This window comes from Felis catus, chromosome B3 (assembly GCF_018350175.1).
Source record: "Felis catus isolate Fca126 chromosome B3, F.catus_Fca126_mat1.0, whole genome shotgun sequence".
NCBI classification, from domain to species: Eukaryota; Metazoa; Chordata; class Mammalia; order Carnivora; family Felidae; genus Felis; species Felis catus.
Genome location: NC_058373.1, coordinates 61,389,666 through 61,416,679, shown reverse-complemented (window position 1 = coordinate 61,416,679; position 27,014 = coordinate 61,389,666). Strand labels below are relative to the sequence as shown.

General features: G+C 37.7%; 1 protein-coding gene across 14 annotated transcripts in view; it reads left to right on the top strand.

Moving 5' to 3' along the window:
- Nucleotides 1-27,014, top strand: part of MGA (MAX dimerization protein MGA) — a 170,929-nt gene that overhangs the window by 86,640 nt on the left and 57,275 nt on the right. For all 14 annotated transcript variants that reach the window (XM_045059502.1, XM_045059501.1, XM_045059504.1 and 11 more), the window contains exons 3-7: nt 12,036-12,984; nt 13,780-13,858; nt 13,976-14,071; nt 25,528-25,659; nt 26,127-26,231. In XM_045059502.1, the coding sequence (XP_044915437.1) occupies nt 12,036-12,984; nt 13,780-13,858; nt 13,976-14,071; nt 25,528-25,659; nt 26,127-26,231 (1,361 nt within the window). The remainder of the gene's footprint in view (nt 1-12,035; nt 12,985-13,779; nt 13,859-13,975; nt 14,072-25,527; nt 25,660-26,126; nt 26,232-27,014) is intronic.

Below are 27,014 nucleotides of genomic sequence, written 5' to 3'. Positions count from 1 at the left end.
TTGATTTAATATCTAACTTACTGAAGGCTTTTTTTTTTTTTTTTTTTTTTTACCTTTTATTTATTTTTGAGAGAGAGAGAGAGGGAGACAGAGAACAAGTAGGGGAGAGGCAGAGAGAGAGGGAGATACAGAATTCGAAGCAGGCTCCACGCTCTCAGCTGTCAGCACGAAGCCCGATGCGGGGCTCCAGCTCACAACTGTGAGATCGTGACCTGATCCGAAGTCCGACACTTAACCGACTGAGCCACTCAGGGGCCCCACTTACTGAAGTTTTTATTACAGTCATGATTACAACCATGTTATGGTTTCTTCAGTCGGTTGAGCGTCCGACTTCAGCTCAAGTCATGATCTCAACGGTTTGTGAGTTTGAGCCCCATGTCAAGCTCTGTGCTGACAGCTTGGAGCCTGGAGCCTGCTTCAGATTCTGTGCCTCCCTCTCTGTCTGCCCCAACCCACTCACATTCTGTCTCTGTCTCTCTCAAAAATAAATAAACATTAAAAAAAAATCAGATTTCTATTATTTTTAAAAATTTTATTATTTAAAAACAATTTTTCTTAAAGTTTATTTTTGAGAGAGAGAGCATGAGTGGGGGTCGGGGGGAGAGGCACAGAATCCAAAGCAGGCTCCAGACTCTGAGCTGTTAGCACAGAGCTGGACTTGGGGCTCGAACTCATGAACCTTGATATCATGACCTGTGTCAAAGTTGAACGCTTAACTGATTGAGCCACCCAGGAGCCCCTGATTTTTCTTTTTTTCAGCTTATTTATTTATTTTGAGAGAGAGAAAAAATCTCAAGAAGGCTCCCCAGTGTCAGCACCGTGCTTGATGCGGGCTCCAGCTCAAGAACTGTAAGATCATGACCTGAACTGAAACCGAGTCAGTTGCTTAATGAGCCACAAGCACCCTAGATTACAATTTCTTTCTTTTCTTTTTTCTTTTCTTTTTCTTTTCTTTTTTCTTTTCTTTTCTTTTCTTTTCTTTTCTTTTCTTTTCTTTTCTTTTCTTTTCTCTTTCTTTTCTCTTTTCTCTTTTCTTTCTTTTCTTCCTTTCTTCCTTTCTTTCTTTCTTTCTTTCTTTCTTTCTTTCTTTCTTTCTTTCTTTCTCTCTCTCTCTCTCTCTCTCTCTTTCTTTCTTTCTTTCTTTCTTTCTTTCTATTTATTTTGGGAGAGACAGAAACAGCGTGAGTGGGGGAGAGGCAGAGGAGGAAGGGGGTAGAGAGAGAATCCCAAGCATGCTCTTCACTGCCAGCACAGAGCCTGATGTGGGGCTTGAACCCATGAGATCATGACCTAAGCCAAAACCAAGAGCTGGACGTTTAACCAACTGAGCCACCCAGGCACCTTAACCCAGATTTCAGTTTCTAGGAGCTCTTTGTTTTCTTCTGCATTTTACATTTCCATTTTCCAGTGGATTTCTTTTTTCTGTTAATCTAATAACCAGTTTCATGGAAGGCATTATGTTATAGTTTCTTCTAAGGTGCATCAGTAGTTACCTGTACATATGTTTATAATAGCATCTGTTAAGTAACATGTTATCTTCTTGTATGTCTCCTGTACTGGTGTGTAAATTCCTTGAATGTAGTGACTGTGCTTTATTTGTTTTGGCAATAATCCCTGTGCCCAAGAAAATATAATGGCATGTTTTAGGTGCTCAGTAAATGTTGACTGAGTTTTATCTATAGCACTTACAGCGTTTTAAATGTGTTTCAGAGTGATGGCACATATCCTGTTTATTTGTTGCATTGATTATTATCAAAAAAGTAATCCTTTTTTTTTAAATTGTACAAATTGTTGGTTTTGCTTATATTCTTGCTTAAATAAACTTTCACCTAATTTATTTGGATAGAGGCTTCTTAGAAGTATGAAATTTCAGGGTTCTTTGCAAAATCCTCCCACCAAGACAAATTTTCATGCATTATGCATAAAGTTTTTATTGGAAGATAAGGAGAGATCCTTTCTGAGAACCTTTCTAACCGAACAAGTTTAATTTCCCAGGAAAATGTGAAAGCAATTACTGCAGTAACAGCCAACATCTAGCTTCATGAAGTTCTCTGCTACTGAAAACAAAATTCAGGTGGTGTGACTAAGGGAAAAGAAAATACAGATTTTTTTCTACATCGTGGAAGTTATTATCTTGAAATTGAAGATAATTAGAGAACTTTCATTAAATGTTAATCCTCAATTAATTGATAGAGAATGACATTTTTATATGAATTTAAAAATTGACATAACAGGGAAAGGAAAAAGAGGGTTTGTTTTGCTTATTAGCCTTTTTAAAAAAAGATGAAGGAAACTGGATTGCAAAATTATAAATTTGTTAAAAAGCCTTGAGTTGTCACTTAAAACGGGTGGATTTTATTTCTTGTGCTTTTGATTTTAGCCGTTCTGATAGGTGTGAGGTGATAAGTTTATGGCTTTGATATGCATTTCCCTGATGATTTGTGATGTTGAACATTTTTCTTGTGTTGGCCATCTGTAGGTTTTCTTTGGAAAAATGCCAGTTCCTGTTCTCTGCCCACTTTTAATTGGATTATTACTATTTTTTTTAGTGTTGGCTTGTAAAAGTTCTGTATATATTTTGAGTATTAACCCCTAATTGGGTATATTGTTTGCAAATATCCTCTCTCCTTCTGTAGGTTGTCTTTTTATTTTGTTAATGATTTCCTTTGTTGTGCAAAAGCTCTTTATCTTGGTGTAGTCCCAGTAGTTTAATTTTGCTTTTGTTTCCCTTACCAACTGAGATGTATCTAGAAAAATGTTTCTGAGATGATGTCAAAGAGATAACTGCTTGTGTTTGTTTTCCTCTAGCAACTTATGGTTTCAGGTCTCACATTTAGGTCTTTGTTTTGAGTTTATTTTTGTGTATGGTGTAAGAAAGTGTTTCAAGAAATTAGTGTTGGTGAAGATACACAGACAAAGGATCCCTTGTGCACTGTTGACGGGAATGTATGCTGGTGCAGCCACTCTGGAACACAGTATGGAGTTTGTAAAAAAAAATTTTTTAATAGGATTATCACATGATCCCTTAATCCTTTTATTGGAGGATTACCCCCCAAAATTGGATTACCCCTCCAAAAATGAAAATACTAATTTCAACAGATATGTGCTACCCCTATGTTTATTGCAGCATTACTTAACAATAGCTAAGATATGGAAAGAACTCAAGTGTCCATTCAAAGATGAATGGATAAAGATGTAAATACATACAGTGGAATATTATTCAGCCATAAAAAGGATGAGATTGTGCCATTTGCAATAACAAGGATGGATCTAGAGTATATAAAGCTAAGTGAAATAAATCAGGGAAAGAAAATATATGATTTCACTCAAAATTTAAGAAAGAGAATTTCAGAAAAAAATGTAGAAGGGAAAAAAAACCCTAAAAACCAGACTCTTAAATGTAGAGAACAAACTGGTGGTTGCCAAGGAGAGGTTAGTGGGGGGATGGGTAAAATAGATGAAGGAAATTTGAAAAAAGGTATGGATTTTATGTTACATAATTTATAAATAAAGCTGTTAAACAGGTAAAGAAAAAGCCATTTTTCACCACTTAAGTGAAATTTTTGCAAGGGAGAAGTTCAGACAACTTCAGACTTCAGACAGATGTTCAGACAGAGCTTTGCTTGGGATTCTCTCTCTCTCTCTCTCTCTCTCTCTCTCTCTCTCTCTCTCTCTCTCTCTCCCCCTCTCTCCCTCTCTCCCTCTCTCCCTCTCCCCCTCTCCCCCTCTCCCCCTCTCCCCCTCTCCCCCTCTCTCTCCCTCTCCCCCTCTCTCTCCCTCTCCCCCCCTCTCCCCCTCTCTCTCCCTCTCCCTCTCCCTCCCTCTCTCTCCCTCTCTCCCTGCCCCTCCCCACCTGCACTGTTTCTGTGTCTCTCAAAAATAAATCTATAAGCTTAAAAAATAAATTGTAAACTGTTGTATTCTCCCAGGTTTGTGCAAGATTATTCATTATGTGTTAGATTTCATCAGGGAATCCATGGAGTTTTCTTTTTTGGCAGGTTTCAAATCACAAATTCAGTTTCTCTTTTCTGTTTCATTGACCCCCCCCCCCCCATTTTTATTTCCTTCTTTTTACTTGCTTTTGGTTTAATTTGCCTGTGTTACGTTAGAATGGGGGTTAGCTGACTAAGACCTCGAGAACCATACCTAGCCTGCCATTTGTTATATATGGCCTGCAAACTAAGATTTTTATATTTTTAAATAGGGAAAAAGTAAAAGAAGAGTAATATTTTGTCACCTGTGAAAACGAAATAGAATTCAAATTTTGTTGTCCATGATTTCGAATCCAGTTGTGCTTACTTGTTTACATATTGTCTGTGTTTCTTTTATGTTACAGTAGCAGAGTTGAATAGTTGTAACAGATTGTATGGACCTCAAAGCCTTACATTTTTACTATCTAGCACTTCACAAAAAAGTTTATCAACCCCTGACTATTATAATTGATTTAGACCTTTTATTTATTTAAAGATATAAAATTTCCTCTGAGCATTGGTTTAGGTACCTTCTGCAAATTTTGATACGTTGTATTGATACTTAGTATCGATTTATAGCTTGATTCTCTTGTTAGAGAACATGTAACTTAAAACCTTTGAAATACAAATTTATCATATCTTTGCTTTATTGTCTAGCATATGATTAGTTTTGGTTAATACTAAGTGCACTCTTGGGGCCCCTTGGGTGGCTAAGTTGGTTAAGTGACTTTGGCTGAGGTCATGGTTTTGTGGTTCATGAGTTCTAGTCCCACGTCAGGCTCTGTGCTGACAGCTCAGAGCCTGGAGCCTGCTTCAGATTCTGTCTCCCTCTCTTTCTGCCACTCCCCTGCTTGCTTGCTCTCTTTCTCTCTCTCTTTCAAAAATAAATAAACATTAAAAAAAATACTAAGTGCACGCTTGAAAATTTATGTATTACGTAATGTTTGGTAGTTTTCTCAGGTAAGTATGACAGTATTGTTCATTTCTTCTTTCTCCTTAATTGTCTGTTTGTCTGTGTGTCCTATCAGTTACTGAGAAAGGTGTGTTAAAATCTCCCACCAAAGTCATGTACTTGTCTGTTTTTCTTTTCAGTACTAAAAATTTTTTGCTTCAAGTATCTTGAAGCTATATGATAAGGTATATATACTTTAGGATTCTTGTCTTTTGGATGAGTTGAATCCATAAAACTTTTACAAGGTTCCTCTTTATCTTTGATGATAATTATTTTTAAAGTCTACTTTGATGTTATTGAGCCACATTGGCTTTCTCATTTTGTTGACGTGACTTATCTTTTCCCTTCTTTCACTTTGAATCTGTCTCTTTCTGTCCTTATATTCAAATTGTGTGTGTGTGTGTGTGTGTGTTTAAACAGCTTATAGTTGGAACTTTTTGTTCACTGTTAAAATCTTTTGACTTTTATTTAGGATATTTTGTTCATTTACATTTATTTTTATCACTAATATGGCTAGTTTTTAAGTATTACATCTTGACAATTCCATTTTTAGAAGTGGTTTTATTAGTCTGCTCAGGTTGACACAACAAAATAGCATCAACTGTGGCTTAAACAGTGAAAATTAGTTTTCCAGCAGTTCTGGAGAATGGTTTGGAACCAAGAGAATGGTTTGGCAGGGTTCTATTTTGAAAGCTCTCATCCTGGCTTGTACACCGCTGCCTTCCAGCTTTGTCCTAATGTAGTGTGGGGAGAGATCTTTCCCTATCTTTATGATGTTATTTAACTTTAATTACATCTTCAAGACTATGTACAATCATATTGGGAGTTAGGACTTTAACATAAGAATTTGAGAGGGACACAGTTCAGTGCATTGCAGTGTTTGTAAAGATTATAGTGTGTGTCCTTATTTTATTTAAAAAAATTTTTTTTTCAACGTTTATTTATTTTTTGGGGGACAGAGAGAGACAGAGCATGAACGGGGGAGGGGCAGAGAGAGAGGGAGACACAGAATCGGAAACAGGCTCCAGGCTCTGAGCCATCAGCCCAGAGCCCGACGCGGGGCTTGAACTCACGGACCACGAGATCGTCACCTGGCTGAAGTCGGACGCTTAACCGACTGTGCCACCCAGGCGCCCCTGTGTGTCCTTATTTTAAAAGTGGAATTCAATTATAACAGGACTTGAAGAGCTAATTATAAGCATAGTTCTTATAATTTGTGTCTTTGTATGTATGTTATAAATTCCTCAAACACTGTTACTTTATTTGCTTTAAACAGTCAGTAGTCATTTAAATAACAAATGTTTTATATTTACTCACATCTATTTTTCATTCATTCTTGGATCCATTTTCACATTGGTTCATTTCCTGTCCATTCAAAGAACTTCCGTTAGTGTATATTTTTAACTTCCTAAAAATTGAGATTAACTCACTGCCATAAAATTCACTCTTATATTTATTTATTTTTTTAATTAGAGAGAGAACTTGAGCTGGGGAGAGGAGCAGGGTGGGGAGGGGGAGAGAGTGAGAGAGAGCATGCGCACGTGTGTGCGAATATTTGAAACAGGCACCACTCTCAGTGTGGAACCTGACGTGGGGCTTGATCATGACTGTCAAAATCAAGAGTTGAACTTGGACGCTTAACCTTACGAGCCACCTGGGTGCCCCAAAATTCACCCTTTTAAAGTGTACAGTTTAGTGGTTTTAGTATACTCAGTAGAATTGTACAGCCATGACCAGATATTTTGGGACATTTTCATCACCCCAAAAAGAAAACTCCTTGCCCTCTGTTAGTCATCACACCCCTTTTTTTTTTTGCATCCCCTCCTCAACCCCACCCCATCCACACACAACTGTCCCCATTTTGTCTATATGGATTTGTCTGTTTTGGACATTCATATAAGTAGAATTATATAATATGTGTGGTCTTTTATTTAGCATAACATTTTGAAGGTTCATCCATGTTGGTGTGTGTCTATGCTTCATTTCTTTTATCTCTGAATGATAATCTTGTATGGGTATGGCACATTTTATTTAATTCACTGATCAGTTCATAGACATTAAGGCTATTTCCACTTTTTACTTTATTTTTATTTTTTAGTTAATTTTAAAAATTTTTTATTTTTCTTAAAAAATTTTAAGTTTACGGGGCACCTGGGTGGCGCAGTCGGTTAAGCGTCTGACTTCAGCCAGGTGACGATCTCGCGGTCCGTGAGTTCGAGCCCCGCGTCGGGCTCTGGGCTGATGGCTCAGAGCCTGGAGCCTGTTTCCGATTCTGTGTCTCCCTCTCTCTCTGCCCCTCCCCCGTTCATGCTCTGTCTCTCTCTGTCCCAAAAATAAATAAACGTTGAAAAAATTTTAAGTTTATTTCAAGAGATATGGTGGGGGAGGGGCAGTGAGAGAGGGAGAGAAAATCCCAAGGAGAGGCTCTGTGCTATCCTTGTAGAGCTAAACATGGGACTTGAACTCCCGAACAGTGAGATCATTACTATGAGATCAAGAGTCACATGCTTAACTGAGCCACCCAGGTGCCCCCTACTTTTTAGCTACTATGAGTAACATAAGCCCATTCTTTACCCACTGAATTGTTTTGGCACCTTCGGCAGTTGAAAATCACTTAATATAAATGTGCAGTTCATTACTAGACTCTGAATTAAGTTCATTTGAGCTCTGTGTTTAGTCTTATGCCAGTATCGTCACACTGTTATGTTTATTATAGCTTTGATAGTGAGTTTTGAAATTGGGAAATACAAGTTTTAGAGAACTTCATTCATATTTGTCAAGATTTTTGGGGTTATTTTGAGATCCTTGCATTTTCATATGAAATGTAAGATCAGCTTTTGGATTTTTATACAAGTTCCAGGTGGGATTTTGATAGGAATTGTGTTGAATCTGTGGATCGCCTTTTAGGGAGTACTGCTGTTGTACCAATATTAGGTCTTATAGTGCATAAACACAGGGTATTTTTTTTTTTTTTATTAAAGTTGTCTTTAATTTTTTCCAAAAGTGTTTTTTAGTTTTCTTTGTACAGGTTTTATACTTTTTGGTTCATTTTATATCTAAGTAATTTAATCTTGCTGCTTCTATTGTAAATGTAAATGGAATTTTTTTCTCTTGCATTTGTGATATTTGTTTCTCATTTGTAGAAATAATGTCTGTCTGTGTATTAGTTTTGGATCTTGTAGTTTTACTAAACTCATTTATTAGTTCCAGTAGTGTTTTAGCGGTTTTCTTAGTATTTTCTACATACAAGATAATGTCATCTGTGAATAGAGAATTTCACTTTTTCCTTTTCAGTCTGGATATTTTTTATTTCTGTTTCTTTCCTGATCACCCTGGTAGAGGCCTTTAGCACAATTGAGTCTAAGTTGCGAGAGCTAACTAACATCCTTATCTAGTTTCTGACCTTAGGGGGCAGTAGTTCTTGTACAGTCTGACTTGTTTCAGCTGTTAGAAAATGTCTTTATCTTTGAAGTCTTCTTTTGTTGGATACAGAACATTAGGTTGATTCTTTCATTACTTTATGACGGGTATCAGTCTCTTGTTTTCTGACTTAAATTGTTTTTGGTAAATAGCTCATCTTACTGTTGTTTCTCTACCATAACGTGTCATTTTTCCTCTGATGTTTGTAAGGTTTTTCTCTTGATCTTTAATTTTTGGCAGCCTCCTCTTTACGTGCCTAGGTATGGCTTTCTGAAAGCCATTGTATTTATTCTTCTTGGCATTGGCTGAGCTTCTTGGATCTGTGGGTTAAAACTTTCACTTTTGGAATATTTTTTTTTTTTTAATTTTTTTAACGTTTATTTATTTTTGAGACAGAGAGAGACAGAGCATGAACAGGGGAGGAGCAGAGAGAGAGGGAGACACAGAATCTGAAACAGGCTCCAGCTGTCAGCACAGAGCCCAATGCGGGGCTCGAACTCACAGACCGTGAGATCATGACCTGAGCCGAAGTCGGCCGCTTAACCGACCAAGCCACCCAGGCGCCCCAACTTTTGGAATATTTTTGTTCTTTTTTCTCTCCAAATGCTTTCCTTTCTTAATGCCTCTTAAAAAGTGCAATTACTAGTATGTTAGGTCATTTGATGTTGTCCCTCAGATTTTTGACCCCCCCCCCCTTTTTGGTATCCTTTTTTTTTTTTTTTTTTAATATTTATTTATTTTTGAGACAGCACGAGTGGAGGAGGGCTAGTGAGAGTGAGGGAGACACAGAATCTGGAGCAGGCTCCAGGCCCCGAGCTGTCAGCGCAGAGCCCGATGTGGGGGCTCAAACCCACAAACCACAAGATCATGACCTGAGTCAAAATCAAGAGTCAGATGCTTAGCCCACTGTACCATCCAGGCCCCCTTAGGTGATTTGCTTAATAAATTTCAGCTCATTCATGGATTCAGATGTGTTAAGGAAAGGATTGTGCTCTTCTGTGATAGGAACTTGGAATCTAAGTGCTGGGAGACTGTAGGTTCTCAGTTTTCAGGCCAGCTTCTGCATCACCACTTGTTATTCTGGGGGCGGGGGGTGGTGGTGCGGGGGGGGGTGGTAATTGGTAGGAATAAGGACTAGTTTTCTGTTTGGGTTTCTCTAGATTCTAGTCTGCCCATTCTCAGGCATTGAAAGTTTGACTAGTTCCTCTGTGTCAGACTAAAGATCCTTTGTGTATGACTGCTTTTTTTCTTCCTTCACTTTTGCTTCAGGCATGGTAAATGGTACTCAGGGTTGAAAGCAGTAGTAATCTGCAGGTCTCCTAGAGAAGGCTGGTCCCTGTCTAGAATTCAGTTTATTTGCATTTGTGACTGTAGGTCTTCATTGCCTTTGAAGAAGAAGAAAAAGATTTTTTTTTAAAATTTATCTGGTGTTTTCTAATTGTTAAGACACAAGTGATTATCTTTGTAATCTTCTGCATTCTCACTGGAAGTGGAAGTCTTCCACTGAAGGATTTTTGAGTAAGGTCAAACAAGATCTTAAGTTGTGCAAGAAATTGTTGTTATGGTTGCTTTTGTGTATTTGAGATAAATGAAAAATTTTACCAAGATAAGTGACTCTAATTGGATTAGTGAGTAGTATTAACATGTCCTCAAGATACATTGGTACAATTTATATGCTTTCATTGCATATAGGAGGGGGAAAGTAAAAAGATGATTTTTTTTTGTGTGTGTGATGAATTATAAACACTGAATTTACCTGGGTCGTATGTACTTGACTTCAGCTACCCTAACCTTTTATTTAGGAAGAGTTAATGGTTGATTCATTACATTGAAAGTGAGTTTTTCCGTTTCAAAGTTGAAAATAACCTGGCAACAACATTGTGAATATAATAAAAAATACTGCTGGCTTGTACATTATTAAATGGTTAAAATGTTATGTTTTGTTTTGTTTTTTTAAATTTTAAACATTTATTTATTTTTGACAGAGAGAGAAAGAGAGACAGAGGATGAGCCAGGGAGGGGCAGAGAGAGAGAGGGAGACACAGAACCCGAAGCAGGCTCAAGGCTCTGAGCTGTTAGCCCAGAGCCCGATGCAGGGTTCGAACCAAGATCATGACCTGAGCCGAAGTCGGACGCTCAACTGACTGAGCCACCCAGGCGCCCCTGTTTTATGTTTTTTTAAAATATTTTATTTTTTAGTAATCTCTACACCCAACATAAGGCTTGAGCTTACAACCCCAAGATGAAGAGTCACATGCTCTACCAGCTGAGCCAGCCATGCTCCCTGTTATGTTTCATGTTTTATGAATTTTATCCCAAAACAAATCAAGCAGTTTGAAAGTACTTCCCTGTTGTTTATTGCAATTCTTTTTTTTTTTTTTTTCCTTTTAAGAGAGACAGTGCCAGTGGAGGGGTAGGGGGGAACAGAGGGAGAGGGAGAGAGTGAGGGAATCTTAAGCAGGCTGCACACCCAGCATGGAGCCTGATGTGGGACTTGATCTAACATCCCTGAGATGATGACATGAGCTGAAATCAGGAGTTGGACGATCAAGGGGCTGAGCCACCCAGTTGCCCCCATGTCGCAATTCCTTTTTTTTTTTTTTTTTTTAAGTTTATTTATTTTGAGAGGGAGAGCGTGTGCATGGGCACAAGTAGGGTCAGGGCAGAGAGAGAAGAGAGAATCTCAGGCAGGCTCCTCACTGTCAGCACAGAGCCTGATGCTAGGCTTGAACTCAGGAACCATGAGATTGTGACCTTTGCTGAAGTCAGATTCTTAAAGTGACTGAACCACCCCAGGTGCCCCCTATATTGCGATTCTTTTTTTATTTTTAATTTTATTTTTAGTTTTGAGAGAGAGAGAGAGAGAGAGAGACTGAGCATGAGTGGGGGAGGGGCAGAGACAGAGGGAGACACAGAGTCCAAAGCAGGCTCTAGGTTCTGAGGTGTCAGCGCAGATCCCAATGTGAGGCTTGAACCCACAAAATGTGAGATCGTGACGTGAGCCTAAGTTGGGTGCTTAACCAACTGAGCCATCCAGCTGCCCCACATTTCTTTCTTTCTTTTTTTCAATGTTTGTATAATTTTGAGAGGGTACCCGTGAATGGGGGAGGGGCAGAGAGAGGTGGGGAGACAGAGGATCCAGAGTGGGCTCTGTGCTGAGAGCACAGGGCCCATCCAGTTGGTGGCTCAAACTCATGATAATGGGGCTTGAAATCACGAACTGTGAAATAATGACCTGAGCTGAAACCAAGAGTTGGACGTTTAACAGACTGAGCCACCCAGGCACCACCCCCCCCCCCCATATTGCAGTTCTTAATTGTAGTGGACACTGGTTTGCTCTTTATTGTCAGTGGTTAATTGATGTGTCGATTAGTTCTAGAATTTAATTTTGGGTCAGTGCCAGCTGACTTTCAAAATTGAGTGTATTTGAAAAATAAGTTATATCTGAGTTTTGATTTAGTGATACTGTACTCATTTTTATATATTTTTTATGAGAAATTGATGAAAATTGTAAAAGTGTGATGGTGGTAAACTGCTTTTGAGAATCTTGTTAAGTTACACTTTTTTTTTTTTTTTTGAAGAATGGCTCATAAAATCTTGTGTGTTGCTTGGTTTCCAGTAGTCTTTCTTTTCTACTCCTGAGTCTTACTGATAATTTTGCCCTTTTTAACCTCCCTCCCCTGTCTCTTCAGTCTTGTTGCCAACAATTTTGAAGATGGCTCCCATGTAACATCACCATTAGACCCGGATGGAAACTTCAATGTTGTTATTAAAGAGGAACCTGTAGATGATTATGAGTATGAGCTTGCTGAGTGTCCAGAAGGGGTAACTGTAAAACAAGAAGAGACAGATGAAGAAACAGATGTATACTCAAACAGTGATGATGATCCTATATTAGAGAAACAGCTAAAGAGACACAATAAAGTTGATAACCTAGAAGCTGACCATCCGTCTTCTAAATGGCTACCCAATAGCCCATCAGGTGTTGCTCAAGCTAAAATGTTCAAGCTAGACGCTGGAAAGATGCCGGTAGTCTATCTGGAGCCCTGTGCTGTCACTAAAAGCACAGTGAAGATTTCTGAGCTCCCTGATAACATACTTTCCACATCTCGAAAAGATAAATCTTCTATACTGACAGAATTAGACTATTTGCCTACATACGTTGAAAATTCCAATGAGACTGACTTCTGCTTAGGCAAGGAATCAGAAAATGATCTTAGAAAACATTCACCAGAACTTGGGGTGGTACAGAAGTATCCCTTACTTAAAGAGCCTCAATGGAAATATCCTGAGATATCGGACAGCACTACCACAGAAAGAATACCTGACAGTTCAAAGAATTCTGCTGGAGACTCATTTTTCGGAAAAGAGGACTTGGGCAGAAGGAGAACAACTATGCTTAAGATTTCAACAGTCACCAAGGTTGTGAGTGCTAATCAGAATACCCCTTCAAATGTCTCTGGAAAAAGAGGAAGGCCACGAAAATTGAAACTTTCTAAGGCAGGGAGACCACCTAAAAACGCAGGAAAGTCTTTACCTTCTACAAAGACCACTCCTGTAGGTCCTGGGATTACCTTTCCAGATGTGAAGCCTGATCTGGAAGATGTGGATGGTGTTCTCTTTGTTTCCTTTGAATCAAAGGTAAGATCATTTTCAGCTTTCCTTCTAGGGTCAAATAGTGATTCTTGAATTATATACTAGTTGATAAATAACTCAATCTAGTTCTTTCAAATGCAGCTATTAATGTGAGGGTATATGTGTGCAGAGAGGAGTATCTGCAAAATGTTCGGTTTTATTACAAGGCACCACTTAAGATATTTTGTTTGAGTGGACTTAAATAATTATGTATACTTAGATCTCAGTTTTTAATTTTTATACTGTGTTTAGCTGGAGTTGAAAAAATCATTGGATCCTTGTGGCATTTACATTATCATGGACTTTAAAAAGCATAAATACATGAAAAGTTGACTAAATGTTTTGGGATACCCCATCCTCTGATACTCATCAATAACAGAGTACCCCTGGAGAACTAAATGTGGTCTTATAAATACTGTTGTCTCACACATGGATAGTTTCTTTATTTTACTCCCAACTCTTCAACTAGATTATTTTTCTTTTAGGTCTTTTTAGGAGACTGGTGTTTCAAAATTGGCTTACAGAGATGTTGAATTCTCTTTAGCTGGTCTTCTCCTCTTTCCTTGTTAATTGCTGAGTATGCAGTATATAAACTGTAGGAAATCAGTATGTAAATTGGCATAAACGTCATTTTATGTCAGCTGAGCATATTCAGAGTTTTTGACTTCTTTTTTTCCTTCTGATCATTTAAGTACTGTTAGTATAGAACATTTAGAAAATACCAGAAGTATCAAAAAACATTCCTGGTTTACTTTTAAACTTTTAGAAATGATATGAACTTTTTTCTTATTTTAAATATAGGAAGCTCTTGATATTCATGCAGTTGATGGCACAACTGAAGAACCCGGTAGTCTTCAGGCATCAACCACAAATGATCCAGGTATATATAATAGTATAAAAGGAAAGATACTTCTGATTTGGCTCTAGAAATGAAAGATAAAATGTTAGTTTTTCTTTAATACATAGTAGCTTATGTCATTGTTTGTTTTCTGAGTAGGTTGCAGAGCAAGAATTTCCCAGTTGGAAAAGGAATTGATAGAAGATTTGAAGGCCTTGCGGCACAAGCAGGTGATACATCCTGGTCTTCAAGAAGGTAATATTGTCTAAAAAAATATACAAGCCAATTTTCAATTTTGTTCTCTCCTTTCTCTCTCTTTCCCTTTTCTCCTTCCCCCTTTTCCCTGCTTTTACTCCTCTCCCCTCATCCTTAATTTCATTTCTTTTAGTGCCTCTCTCAGCTTGTGTTTTTCTCTGATTCTTACTCTTAAGAACATGTCAATATGCTTTTTATCCTAACAAAAATCTTTCCAACTCTGAAGATACTGTCTGTGAAGCATATAATATCTTATGCATGTAAAAAATGTACCATAGTAAGAAAGTGTTTTCTTTTCTCTGTCTTATAACTCCATATTTTCTTCCCTCATTCTCATTTGTAAATTTTAGTTGTTTTTGCTTATGTGTGTTTTCTTTTGAGGGCAGGGTTCTACTTATATACTTAGTAATATGTTTAAGTGTGTAAATAGAATACTTTCTCATTGTGTGGCTGTAAACATATTTTGTGTATTTTATGTACTGCTTGGGACTTTAGAAATTTTACTGTTATATTTTATTGTAATAAATTGTCTTTGGCTTTTATTATGTTGCTTAGTCCTGTATTAAAAAAAATTTTTTTTTAATGTTTGTTTATTTTTGAGAGAGGGAGAGACAGAGTGCAAGCTGGGGAGGGACAGAGAGAGAGAGGGAGACACAGAATCCGAAGCAGGCTCCAGGCTCCGAGCTGTCTACACAGAGCCCGATGCGGGGCTCGAACTCATGAACCATGAGATCATGACCTGAGCCGAAGTCAGATGCTCAACCAACTGAGCCACCCAGGCACCCTTTAATCCTGTATTTTAAGAATGAAATCTACTACAGTAATCCTTCTCGCCCCTCTTATGTGCAGTCTCTCTTTCCATGGTTTCACTTATTAGAAGCTGATGATCCTCCTTCTGATGTATCGTCAGAAGGTCATTAGTAACCTAATGTTGTGGTACAGCACCTACCTTATTCACCTCACTTCATCACAATTTATCATCAAACATCATCACAAGAAGAATGTTGAGCACAGTGTATTTTGAGAAAGACCACATTCACATAACTTTTATTCAAGTTTATTGTTATAATTGTTCTATTTTATTGTTGTTTTCTTTTACTGTCCCTAATTTATAAATTAAACTTTATCATAGATATGTATGTATAGGGAAAAACATTGTGTATGTATGTGTGGGTAGGGTTTAGTACTATCCGTGGTTTCAGGCATCCACTGGGGGTCTTTGAATGCATCCCCTGTGGATTAGGAGGGACTACTGTGTATTTATTACCATCATAGTAACTCTCACTTTCCATTTACCCTGTAAATGAAAGATTGTAAGCCATGCCTGAATTTTTTAGCTTGTTGTATATCTGATTTTAGGTGTGCTTCTTGGAGTAGTTTATTCAGTTTTTGACTATTAGTTTTCCTTTCAAAGGAGCGTCTAGTTGATTTACATTATATAGCACATCATTTATATGAGAGTCTAAGCATTATATGGTAACAAAATGATTTATGAAATGATCATTCAATTTGTAAATTAGCTCATAATACTTGAAAAACTTTTGCTTTAATATGAGACTCCTTGTGACAGTGTGATCTTAAGGTGTGCAAATCTCAATCCAAGTGATAAGGACTAGGTACAATGGATTTTTAATCGACAGTTACAGTCAAATCATAGTCCTACTGGTAAATAACATTTATTATAATTTATTGTCAGCTTTCATATATTTTTTTAAAGTTTATTTACTGATTTTGAGAGAGGCAGAGAATGCAAGCAGGGGAGGGGCAAAGAGAGAGAGGGGGACAGAGGATCTGAAGTGGGGTATATGCTGACAGCAGAGTTGCAGGGCTCAAACCCATGAACTGTGAGATCATGACCTGAGCCAAAGTCTGCTTAACTAACTAAGCTACCCAGGCCATCCCTGTTGTCAGTTTTCATTTCTGTTATTATATTTAATATTCTTAATCTCTGTCAGTTAATTTATCTTGTATCTTTTTTCTTCCTTCTACTTGGATTTTTTTTTTTATTGTTGTTAGTTATGTACTCTGATAATGTATAAATACCTGTCAACCTTACCTTTGTTTTAGTCTTAGTGCTAGAGGTAAGTGTATTCAGTGCTACCTGCTGGTCTTTTTGCTTTGGTTTGTTTGCCTGTTAATTCCTGGCTGGTTAAGATTTGAGTTTGTTTTTTCCTTCCCTAACATGCATTGTAGTCAAATCTAACGTTTTCTTCTCGGTGTTGGGGGTTCAGAGTCAAATGCTCCTGGAAACTAAGCAGGTTACCCAAATGAAAGAAGCCTCATTTTGTGGATGAGGTTGGACTGTGGCAGTCTAGAGCACAGGTGCCTCTTCTATTTTTTTTTTTTTTTATAATTTTTTAATATTTATTTGTGAGAGAGAGACAGAGTGTGAGCTGGGGGGGGGGGGGTTGGTGGTGGTGGTGTGGGGTCGGCCAGAGAGAGGGAGACACAGACTCTGAAGCAGGCTCCAGGCTCTCAGCTGTCAGCACAGCCCAACACGGGGCTCGAACTCACGAACCGTGAGATCATGACCTGAGCGGAAGTCAGATGCTTTAACCGACTGAGTCACCCAGGTGCCCCACAGGTCCCTCTTCTAAAGGGGCAGTCCCATCTGTAGATTGTTGTCACATGGGAAGGTTGACCCATTGTTTTCAGAAATTGTCATTGTTCAGTAGACTGAAATCAGCATATTTGTATAGTGATGCTCAATTTCTAAATGATAGAAGCTGATACTAGATTTTTTTTTTTTTTTTTTTTTTACTAGTTAAAAACATTTTTAAAGTTTATTTGAGAGAGAGCGCAAGTGCGAGAGAGAGAGAGTGGGGAAGGGGCAGACAGGGAGAGAGGACATCCCAAGTAGTCTCTGCACTGTCCCTACAGAGACTGATTTGGGCCTCCATCCCACAGACTGTGAAATCATGACTTGAGTTGAAATCACGGGTGGGACATGTAACCGACTGAGCCACCCAGGCACCCCTCAAGCGTATTCTTAGTTTTATTTTTTTTTAAACCATTAAATCTGTAGTCTATATGGTACAATTCATAAGGTGTGAGATAGAGCTCTATTTTGGATTTTTTTTCTCGATTTTATTTTGGCAGATATCCCTGATTCCTCATCCTTTGCTTCTTAAGACTTAGAATTTCAGAATAACTTCCGTTGGCTAAGTATTTGTAGTAACTGAGTGATGATGCCAACTCCAGGTCCTTTTAAGGTCCCTTTCTAAAAATTGATGATTCAAATAATTTAAGTTTCAATTAAATAATGTCATATTTCTTTGCTTTTCTAATAACTGTGGAGTTTCATTATTTAAGAATTTATTTATTTTTTGAGAGAAAATGTGCGTATGAACAGAGGAGAGGGAGAGGGAGAAAGAATCTTAAGCAGGCTTCATGCTGAGCATGCAGCCTGATGCCGGCTTGATCTCAGGGCCCTGAGAGCATGACCTGAGCCAAAATCAAGAGTGGATGCTCAACCAACTGAGCCATCCAGGGGCCCTTCATTACTTGTTATAACAAAAGGACTTAAAAAATCTTTCTGAGCTGAAAACTTGAAAAACGTGAAAAGACTTTTGAGCTTGCTTTGAAGTTGTGAAAGACATATTAAGCCTGAGAAGGTGTTACCGTTTTTGGTGTTAGTTTTGGTGCTGAAATAAGAGTTTTAATTTTGTTTTCCACAGAACTATATTTTTTGTCTCTCCTATACTATCTTCACTACATCCAAATTGATTTAATTTTTGTCAAACTGAAATTATCATCAGTTTTTGACCTTTAAAAGTACTTTTTGTAGAAGCATTTCTCATTCATTCTGAAGTCAGTTTTATGTCAATTTAATATTTTTAAAATTTTAGGTAAGTTTTATATTTGTAGAAAAATTAGGAACATAGAAGTTTCCATATACTGTTCATTCAGTTTTCCTTATTGTTAACATTTAACATTAGTATAGTGCATTTGTTACAGTTAGCGAAATGGTATTGATATATTAGTATTAACCGAGGTCCATGCTTCATATGGATTTCCTTACATTTTTGGTCCAGGATTCCATCTAGGAAATCTCTTTTAGTCCTCATGTCATCTCAGAATCTTGGCTGGGACGTTATTCAGATTTTCTTTGTTTTTAATGTCCTTGACAATTTTGAGGAGTACTGGTCAAATATTTTGGAGCATGTCCTTCCATTGAGATTCATCTGAATTTTTTTCATGGTTAGACTGAGGTTATATGTTCATAAGAGGAAGATCACAGAGGTGAAGTGCCATTCTCATCCCATCATATCAAGGGTACATTTTATCAACATGATTTATCATTGACCTTTCCATTGACCGACCTTTGGAAGGAAGTCACTGGGAAGCCCATATTTAATGAGTGGGGAATGATGTTCCACTTGCTTTTTTTTTTTTTTTTTTTTTTATGTTTATTTATTTTGAGAGAGCTAGAGAAAGAAGGCAAGTAGGGGGAGGGGCAGAGCATTCCAAGCAGGCTCCGTTCTTTCAGTGCAGGGGCAGATGCTGGGTTCAAGCTCAGGAACCATGAGATCATAACCTGAGCTGAAATCAAGAATTGGATGCTTAATCTACTGAGCCACCCAGGCGCCCCATATTCTGCTTTTTGAGAGTGGAGTATGTGGATAAATTATTTGGAATTCCTCTGCCCCAGAGATTTATCTTTTTTCTCCAATTTAAAAAAAGTTTTTATTTCCAATTAACATCCTTTGTTATATTAGTTTCAAGTGTACACTTTTATTTATTTATTTAAACTTTTTTTAAAGTTTGTTTATTTTGAGAGAGAGAGAGCACAAGCTGGAGAGAGAGGATCCCAAGCCGACTCTGTGCTATCAGTGTCAAGTCCGACATGGGGCTTGAACCCACGAACTGTTAGGTAATGACCTGAACCAAATTCAAAATCAGACACTTAACTGACTGAGCCACCCAGGTGCCCCCAAGTGTCCAATTTAGTGATTCTGCAATGCCATACGTCATCCAATGCATTGTACAAGTACACACCTTAATCGCTATCACCTATTTAATTCACCCCCTCCATCCCCCTCCTCTCTGGTGACCAGTTCTTTATACTTAAGAGTCTGCTTAAATTCTCTTTCTCTCTCTCTCTCTTTTTCCCTTTGCTCAATTGTTTTGTTTCTTAAATTCCACATACGAGTGAAAATATATGGTATTTGTTATTCTCTGACTGACTTACTTTGCTTAGCATTATGCTCTAGCTCCATCCATGTTGTTGCAACCTGTTTATCATATCAATATTAATTTTTGCCAGTTATAATGTTAAATTCCTTTATGGCAGTCTGTCTAGAGCTCTATGACTTTCGATTTTAGTTAAAAATACATTCTTAGTGTAGTGTTAATTAATGGTTAATTGGAGTTTTTCTTTTATATATATTTGCCTTTTTTAAAGTTTAGTTTTGAGAGAGACAGAGAGAGGAAGTGTGGGGCAGGGGAGGACAGAGAGAGAGGGAGAGAGCAAATCGCAAGCAGCTGACGGTTTGGAGCCTGATGTGGAACTCGAACTCAGGAACCATGAGATCATGACTTCAGTTGAAATCAAGAGTTGAGTGGTTAACCAACTGAGCTCCCCAGGCTCCCCTATATATTTGCTTTTCTTTTCTGTGTTGTTTAGTTATGTAGGAGTTAATTCCTCTTGAGTGTGTTTTTGTGGGTACTTTATATTTTAGTTGGTTTAGCTGGAGCAGGCTTTTTTTTTCTTTTTAAACTACAGTTTACCCTAGGTGACTGCCTTTGAACCTAAAGTGTAGCTTTTTTTTTTTTCAATTCTGTCTTTATGAGTCTTTTTTTGTAATGGTGTGATAATATGTTTTTAAGAAGTAGCTCCTAATCTGGTGAAAAAGCAAAAACATTTAGGAGTATAATTTAGTTTAAAATGTCATATGTGGAAAGAATTTTATGCTTTTTTTGAGATATGCTTTCTGTGAATTATTTAGTTATGTTATGCAATGTAATCTTATAGGAAACCAACTAAGTCTATAGGTCTCATGTATGTGTTAATTGGGGAAGGATTTTCTTGCAGGACAAACATTTCAGGATAGTATAGATAAGCTAAATTGGGAATTACTTTGAACATTGACTTCTCTACTTTTATGACTAAAAATCGATACGTTTATTATTTATTTATTTATTTTTAATGTTTATTTTTGAGAGAGACAAAGCACGAGTGGGGAAGGGGCAGAGGGAGTGGGAGACACAGAATCCAAAGCAGGCTCTAGGCTCTGGGCTCAAACTCAGAAACCGTGAGATCATGACCTGAGCTGAAGTTGGACACTTCACCGACTGAGCCACCCAGGTGCCCCTGATACGCATATTTAAAATAGGTGTGCACTTTTTGTGGTTTTTAGGTCTTGCTGTCTCTTTTGGGGGTAGGTGGAAGTTTAAGATACAAGTAAACACAAGAAAAGAGGAAAAACAGTTTCTAAATTTGATTGTGTGGGTCTAGATTTTGCATGTCTACCTACTTGGTTGTGTGGGTACAGTTTTTATCAACTTAATTCCTTTCTTTTTACCATCAATGTAGGCAGCTGTTCTGGCTTTTTTTTTTTTTTTTTTTTTTTCAATAATGAGTATTTTTCTTTTCTCAAAGCACTGGGGTATCTCATTTCATCCATTTTTAGGATTCAGTTCTCATTTGAATTTATGGCAGTATCTTGCTCTTTGGTTCCACTCTGCTGTCCCTTCCCACCTTTCCTAGTTAATTCTACTTATTCTAACCTAAGTGTTAAACCTTGTGTAAAATTTTACTGTATTCCCTTGGGCTTTTCAAATGTCATTTCTTTTTACTTACCTCTCTTAGGACTTACTTACCCTATTTTAACTACTAATGAGTCCATTGGGAGAATGACACTTAAAGCTCTTTGAATTTTGGGAAATGTCTTTTATCTCTATTACCATTTGTATTACAGAGTATTTCATAGAAAAGGTGCAGTCCTCCCCCGTTCATGCTCTGTCTCTCTCTGTCCCAAAAATAAATAAACGTTAAAAAAAAAAAAAAAAAAGAAAGAAAAGGTGCAGTAAATACTTAAAACATAAAACCCAGTGTGGTGAATTGATATTTTACTGATGAGGAAGCAAAAGCTAAGAGAAATTTAGCCCAAACACAAGATTAGAAACCAGTTGTTTTGACTCCTATTCTTATTTCTCCCTGATTTGTTAGAAACATGAGGAAAGAATATTTTATTTTTTAATTTTTATTTCTTTTATTTTTTTTTAGAGAGAGAGCACTCAAGAGTGAAAGAGAAAGAGTGAGAGAGAGGGAGAGAAAGAGATAATCTTAAGGAGGCTCCATGCTCATTGCAGAGCCAGATGTGGGGCATGATTCCCTGACCCCAGGATAATGACCTGAGCTGAAATCGAGAGTTGGATGCTCAACCAACTGATCCACCCAGGGTGCCCTATTTTAAGTTTTTTTTGTTCTTTTTCTTTTTTTAATGTTTGTTTATTTTTGAGAGAGTGCAAGTGAGGGAGGGGCAGAGAGAGAGAGAGAGAGGGACACACAGAATCCAAAGTAGGCTTTAGGCTCTGAGCTGTCAGCACAGAGCCTGATACGGGACTCAAAACCACTAACTGTGAGATCATGACCTGAACTGAAGTCAGACACTTAACTAATTGAGCCACCTGCGTGCCCCTAAAGATTGTATTTTTAAACAATCTCCCTACCCAGTGGGACTCGAACTCATAAACCTGAGATCAGGTGTTGCACAGTCCACCAACTGAGCCAATCAGGTGCCTCTGGAAAGAATATCTTATTAAAAAATTTTTTTTTAATATTTATTTTAGAGAGAGAGAGGGGGGCAGACACAGTGCGAGCAGGGGAGGAGCAGAAAAAAAAGAGGGAGACACAGAATCTGAAGCAGGCTCCAGGCTCTGAGCTGTCAGTACAGATGTGGGGCTTGAACTCACTAACCATGAGATCATGACCTGAGCCAAAGTCAGACACTTAACCGACTTGAGCCCCCCAGGGACCCTGGAAACCATATTTTATTGATGTTAATGTTACCATGTCATGTGATTAACTAAAACAACAACTATTAATTTTAAAGAACTGGACTTAAACAGAATCACGATCTAGCAATCTTCTGTTCAGATAAGTTCTGTGTGGAGGATACCCAAGTTGCCATAAGAATTTGTGGCTCATAACCTATCTAATGCCTTCACCTTTTAGGGGACCAGTAATATGTAAGCCTTTTGAAAACCTGTACCTATGATTTAAAAAAATTTTTTTAGGGATGCCTGGGTGGCTCAGTCAGCTAAGTGACTGACTTCGGCTCAGATCATGATCTCGTAGTTCGTGAATGTGAGTCCCACATCGGGCTCTGTGCTGACAGCTCAGAGCCTGGAGCTTGCTGAGATTCTGTGTCTCCCTCTCTCTCCTCCTCCCCCACTCACACTCTGTGTCTCTCTCTCAAAAATGAATAAATATTACAAAAAAAATAAAAAAAAATTTTTAAATTCTGTTTATTTTGAGAGATAGAGAAAACACTTGTGTGTGAGAGGGGAAGGCACACATAGAAAAGGGAGAGAGAGAATCCCAAGCAGGTCCTGTGCTGTCAGCGTAGAGCCCAACATAGAGCTTGATCTTAGGAACTGTGATATTATTCATGATGTGAGTCGAAATCAAGAGTCCGATGCTTAACCTGAGCCACACAGGTGCCCCTGTACCATCACTTTTTTAATGGCTATTACTACAATACAATACTACAATACTTAATACTTTGAACTACTTCAGTTTTGTTAACATTTAAGGTAAACACTTTTCTGCACAATAATATGAAGCCAATAATTCACAAATGAGGAAATCCAAATTAGAAGATTGTCACTAGTAACAGAAGAGTACATATTTAAGAATAATAGAATATAAATTTAAAGCAAAAGATTGGAACAAGTTTTTTTAAGTCCACTGATATCAAATGTTGTAGAGAAACGATCAGCAAGAGTTCTCATGCACTACTTACTGGAAGGTGTGTAAATTGAAAGTAATTTGGCATTATCTAGTACACAAGTTCCTAACCTAGTGCATTTTGGCACAAGGTTATCTATGATTTATGACAGATAATATGTTCTTGAAATAGTGATCTCAGAATGGCCAGGCATGACCAAGGGTAATTAATAACTATAGAGCTAGTTGCCTCCAGCTACAAGCATCTCAAGGTTTATCCCAGTTTGTATAATTAATCATTTTCTTATGTGCCATTACACCAGAAGGATTCAGAAGAAGTGTATCATTAAACTACTTAGCAGTAAATATCAGACTCCACTCTACAGATGAAATAGATGAATTTATTAAGAAGTGTCAGATGATTTACAGAATCTTCTGAAAGGCCAGAGAAACAGACCCTAGGACTGTGCAGTCAGGAAAAATGCTCACAGTACATTTGCAGACTGCTCATATAGGCAGTCCCACAACAATGGACAATCACCACCATTTCAGTATAGACATGGAACACAGTATACTTATAACTAGGACCTTGGTTACTTTTACCTCTAAAAAATCCTTGGCCAGAGGCACCTGGGTGGCACATTTGGTTAGGCGTCTGACTCTTGATCTCAGCTTGGGTCATGATCTGAAGGTTTGTGAGTTTGAGCCCTGCATCGGGCTCTGCACTGAGGGTGCAGAGCCTGCTTAGGATTCTGTCTCTCTCTCTCTCTCTGCTCCTTCCTTTTGGTGTTCTCTCTCTCTTTCTCTCTCTCTCTCTTTCAAAAAACAAACTTAAAAATTCTTGGGCAAACACCGTTGCCCTCATTTACACAATTCTGTAGAGTATCTCTTCATGGTGTTCTCTCCTAAATTGAGGTCTTTCATGGGAACACCTGATTGGCAAAACCTGGGTTACATGACTGCATGCAAACTGCAAGGGAAGTTGTAAAGTGAGTTTTTAAAATACCTGCCTTGAAGAGGTTGGAGTTAATGGGTAAAACTATCTGCTAGAGGAAGGGTATTCAAAATATTTTGGGCAGCCACAAATATGTTGAGCACTCACAACATTCAATACAATTGATAGAAAAACAGACCCCATTATATAGCAGTTCCATTCTTGGGCACATGCCACAAGGAAAAGCTAAATGCATTAGGGAAGGTCTCACACATGTTCACTTGTACACAATGTATAATTACACTGTAAAGCATTGTTTGTAATTTTTTTTGTTTTTGAGAGAGGGAGAGAGGGTACAAATGAGGGAGAGTCCGAGAGAGAGGGAGAGAGAGAGAGGCGGGGCCCACCTGTAGCGGGGCCTGAGCTCACCCGATGCCAGACTTGAACTCATGAATTGTGAGATCATGTCCAAAGTCAAGTCAGATGGTTAACTGACTGAGCCATCCAGGTGCCCAGTAATATAATTGTTAGAAGTAGGAAATAAATAGACGAAGGGGTGTGTGAGAAACAGGCTTCCAGTTATGGAATGTGTAAGTTATAGGGATGAAAAGTACAGCATAAGAAATACAGTTAGTGGTATTGTAACATTGTCAACTATACTCTAATAAAAAAATAGGAAACAACCTAATTCTCATTTCCAGTAGAGTGATGAATAAATTAGGAGTACTATATATTCATAGTCTGGAGTAGTGTACAGCTCTGAAAATAAATGATCTAGAGATAAATCTGTCAACATGGACAAATCTCAGATCTAATATGTTAAGCAGATAAACCCCACAAAATTATAAAAGGATATGCTAAATAAATACTTTCCCAAAAGATTGCCTCTTAAGTAACCACAAATAAGCCATAATATTTATAGGCTCAGTTAACCATTAGTATCATTGATAATAATTAGGGGATTTGCAGCCATAATTCAGGCCAGAAGCTTAGGATGTGGCCAATTTGTGTTAAAGGCCCTAGAAAGTCTCTGGATCACAAAGGGTTAAAGCACAAATGATCTTAATTTTACTATGTTTATGTATTAGTTATCTATTGTTGCTTAACACATTGCCATAAAATTAGCACACATACTGTCTCAGTTTCTTTGGGTTAGGAGTTTGGCATGGCTTAACTGGGCCCTCTGCTTCCTGTCTCACAAGGCTTTAATTGAGATGTAGGTCTGGTTTCTCATCAGAGGCTTGACTGGGGATGGATCTTCTTTCATTTTCTGTCAGGTTGTTGGCAGAATTTATATCATTGCAGTTTTAGTAACATGCACTCATATTATCACATACACACTATTCACACACATCCTATCCTTTTGGCCACATTCCGCCTATTAGAAATAAAGCCCAGGCCCTACCCACACTCAAGGGAGGAGAGGAGAGGATTACACAAATGTGTAATATCAGGAGGTGAGGATCATGGGTCACCTTAAAGCCTGTCTGCCACTTTTTGATTTTATTTCATTTCTGCTCTTCCCTCTCTCCCTTTATCTCTAGTAATATCCCCTCTCTCCACCCCAAAAGTTAAAAAGAAACAAAACCAAAACCAACCATTGTGATTTGTGGTTCTTTTTTCTTGTAGTGGGCTTAAAATTGAATTCAGTGGATCCGACAATGAGCATTGATCTTAAATACTTGGGAGTACAGCTACCTTTGGCTCCAGCCACTAGCTTTCCTTTCTGGAACCTTACAGGAACCAACCCTGCTTCTCCTGGTGAGTGTGTAACATTTGTAGAGTCAACGTTTGATATAAATAAAAAACTACCTTTGTTTAGAGACATGTAAGATGATATTCTTTTTTTTTATTATTAATGTTTGTTTATTTTGAGAGAGAGAGTGTGTGCACCTCTAGGATGATATTCTAAATCTTTTACCTAGTGGCGTAGTCTTAATGGTTTATACATTTCAGATTAAGTCTTAGTGAATAATTCGGGGCACCTGGGTGGCTCAGTTGGTTAAGCATCCAACTCGATTTCAGCTCAAGTGATATCACTGTTCGTGAGTTTAAGACCCACACTGTGCAGAGCCTGCTTGAGATTCTCTCTCTCCTCTGTCTCTGCCTCTACTGCACTTACACTTTCTCTCTCAAAATAAATTTAAAAATAGCCTTAGTAACTAATTAGATATTAAATATTGGTTGGTTTGAATTTTGGTCATTTTTTTTTACTTTTTCTTTTATAGATGCTGGATTTCCCTTTGTTTCTAGGACAGGGAAGACCAATGACTTCACCAAAATCAAGGGATGGAGAGGAAAGTTCCATGGTGCTTCTGCATCTAGGAATGAAGGTAATCAGCTTTTTAAAAAAATTGCAAATATGTTCTGAAACATGTGGCCAAAGCATTGTGTTAAAAGTTAAGTCATAGTTGTTTTTCGTCCTCTCTTCTTTACATGCTTCAGATAAACTGAAAATAATTGTCTTGCTGATTTCTTTCTGTTCCTTCCCATGTTCCATATCCCTAGTCATGTCAGGCTTAAATAATCCCTGTACCCTTTTTAAATTGCATTTCCTTTCTGTAACTCCTGCAGTTCTGGTAAGTATCATTCTCAAATATTACTTCATAACTGTGTACTTAAGAGCTGTAGAGTGATTCCTTAAAACATTACATTTCCAAGTAAACTTCTAATCCAAACATTTTGACTATATGTGTATTGATCTTTCTTAGTGCTTTTCCCACTGCTCTTACTTGCAGTTTACATTCTAACCAGATAAATTTACCCTGTGTCCAAAATAGTTTTCTCATCTTTGAATTCTTGTACATTGTTACAATAATATAATGCTTGTCTGTCTACTACACTTGCAGGTACTGCAGTCTGTTAATCTGTTAATCTCTTGGTGTTCTCTTGAGGTTTGATTTACATACATTTTTTGCTCTTATGTTTTTACTTAAGTGTGGTTTCTCTCAAGGTTATAAGTTGTCAAAGGTTGTAGATTCTTATCTTTCAGTTAATCATTACTATTGTTAGCACTTCACAAAAATTAATGATAAATATATGTAATGAGGTAATTTTGGGTAACAGATTTTAATGTAATTAATGTATGATTCAATCTCTTCACTTGGTTTTATATT